A 1,417-nucleotide genomic window follows, 5' to 3' on the forward strand; every position below is an offset into this window, starting at 1 on the left:
TTTCTATTGTTTTAATTTTTATTATTACCTTCTATTTATGACTGGTGAGCTTGGTTTTCCATTTACGGGAGTCTTGTAAACTTCGTTTTTAAAAATAGATCGCTCTGAGTGAATGTGGTTGCTTAAATATATTTGAATTTTTTAAAAGGAAAACTCTAGTCAATAAGAAATTGGGGAGCCTCACGCTGCAGCCTCTGTCCGCTTTCCTCTGTCCTGAAGGGATCCCCAGGACATCAAGCGGACAGCCACACACCTGTCCTGGCACCCGGATGGCAACAGGAAGCTGGCCGTGGCGTACTCGTGCTTGGATTTTCAGAGGGCCCCCGCGGGCATGAGCAGTGATTCGTACATCTGGGACCTGGGTGAGGAGAAGCGGGGGCCTGGTGGCCAAGGAGGGCAAAGGGGCAGGGCTGGGGCCAGCAAGCCAAGGATGGAGAGGAGGAGCAGGAGGTGAGGACACACACAGGGCTGGTCCCCATAGGGAGGGGCAGGGAAGCCACTGTGTGGCCCCTTCCCTGTCTGGGCTCAGGCACAGCTGAGCGGAGCCAGATGAGAAGCAGGAAAGTCCCTCTGATTCCAGATCCTTAATCTGGGGCACGGAGGCCAGACACCACAGGACCCCAATTCTCAGCCCTTAAGGAGCGTATGAGTGCCCAGCGGACTGGGAAGGAACCCAAGGGGGAGGGCGAGGGGACTGTGCCTTTGTCCCACCTTTTCTGACACTCACCCTTAATTCACTGGCGGCAGAGCTCCACTCGGGAGCACAGACTGTTGTCTACGGAAGGGCTGGCTCCAAGGACAGGAGGCTGGAGTGGAGCAGCGGTGGTGGGCACCACCCTTGCAGGCTTCCCTCCTCACTACTCAAACCAACGTGTAGGTGCCACGCACAAAGCCAGCACCGGACACACTCGAGCAGCTCAACACACCTCACTGCAGCCCCGCGGGGTGGCCCCATCACTGTCTCCAGTCCACACACCCGGCTCAGAAGTTGGTGGGGAGCTGACTTTATGTAAAAACTTTCAGGTCAAAACCTCATTTCACACCAAACCTGGAGAATGGACTAGGAAAATAATTAAACACACACACACACATGCACACACGCACGCACGCAGACACACCACAATCCTGAGCGCCAAAAATAAAACCATCAGCAGAGCCCCTAGGGCCAAGAATGCCAGACTCTGGCCAAGGGGGACCAGAGGGTGCAGCCTGAGACGGGAGGGGCTTCCAGGCCTCCCCCAGCCACTCCCTGCCCCTACACCGACACCGGTAGAAGGGGTTACACTGGTTGACCCTGTTCTTTGCTTTCCAGGCCTTGTGGGATAACTTTTTTTTCTGCTTCATAGAAAACCCCAACAAGCCTGAACTTGCTCTGAAGCCATCTTCGCCGCTGGTCACCTTGGAGTACAACCCCAAA

The 1,417-nt window shown here is 55.0% G+C and overlaps 1 protein-coding gene across 1 annotated transcript in view; it reads left to right on the forward strand.

The window, feature by feature from the left end:
* Positions 1-1,417, forward strand: part of DNAI2 (dynein, axonemal, intermediate chain 2) — a 20,420-nt gene that overhangs the window by 5,788 nt on the left and 13,215 nt on the right. The window contains exons 4-5 of the mRNA XM_012662230.1: positions 220-362; positions 1,347-1,417. The exon at positions 1,347-1,417 is cut by the window's right edge and continues 10 nt beyond it. Coding sequence (XP_012517684.1) covers positions 220-362; positions 1,347-1,417 — 214 coding nt within the window. The remainder of the gene's footprint in view (positions 1-219; positions 363-1,346) is intronic.

This window comes from Propithecus coquereli, unplaced genomic scaffold (assembly GCF_000956105.1).
Source record: "Propithecus coquereli isolate 6110/MARCELLA unplaced genomic scaffold, Pcoq_1.0 Scaffold76, whole genome shotgun sequence".
NCBI lineage: Eukaryota > Metazoa > Chordata > Mammalia > Primates > Indriidae > Propithecus > Propithecus coquereli.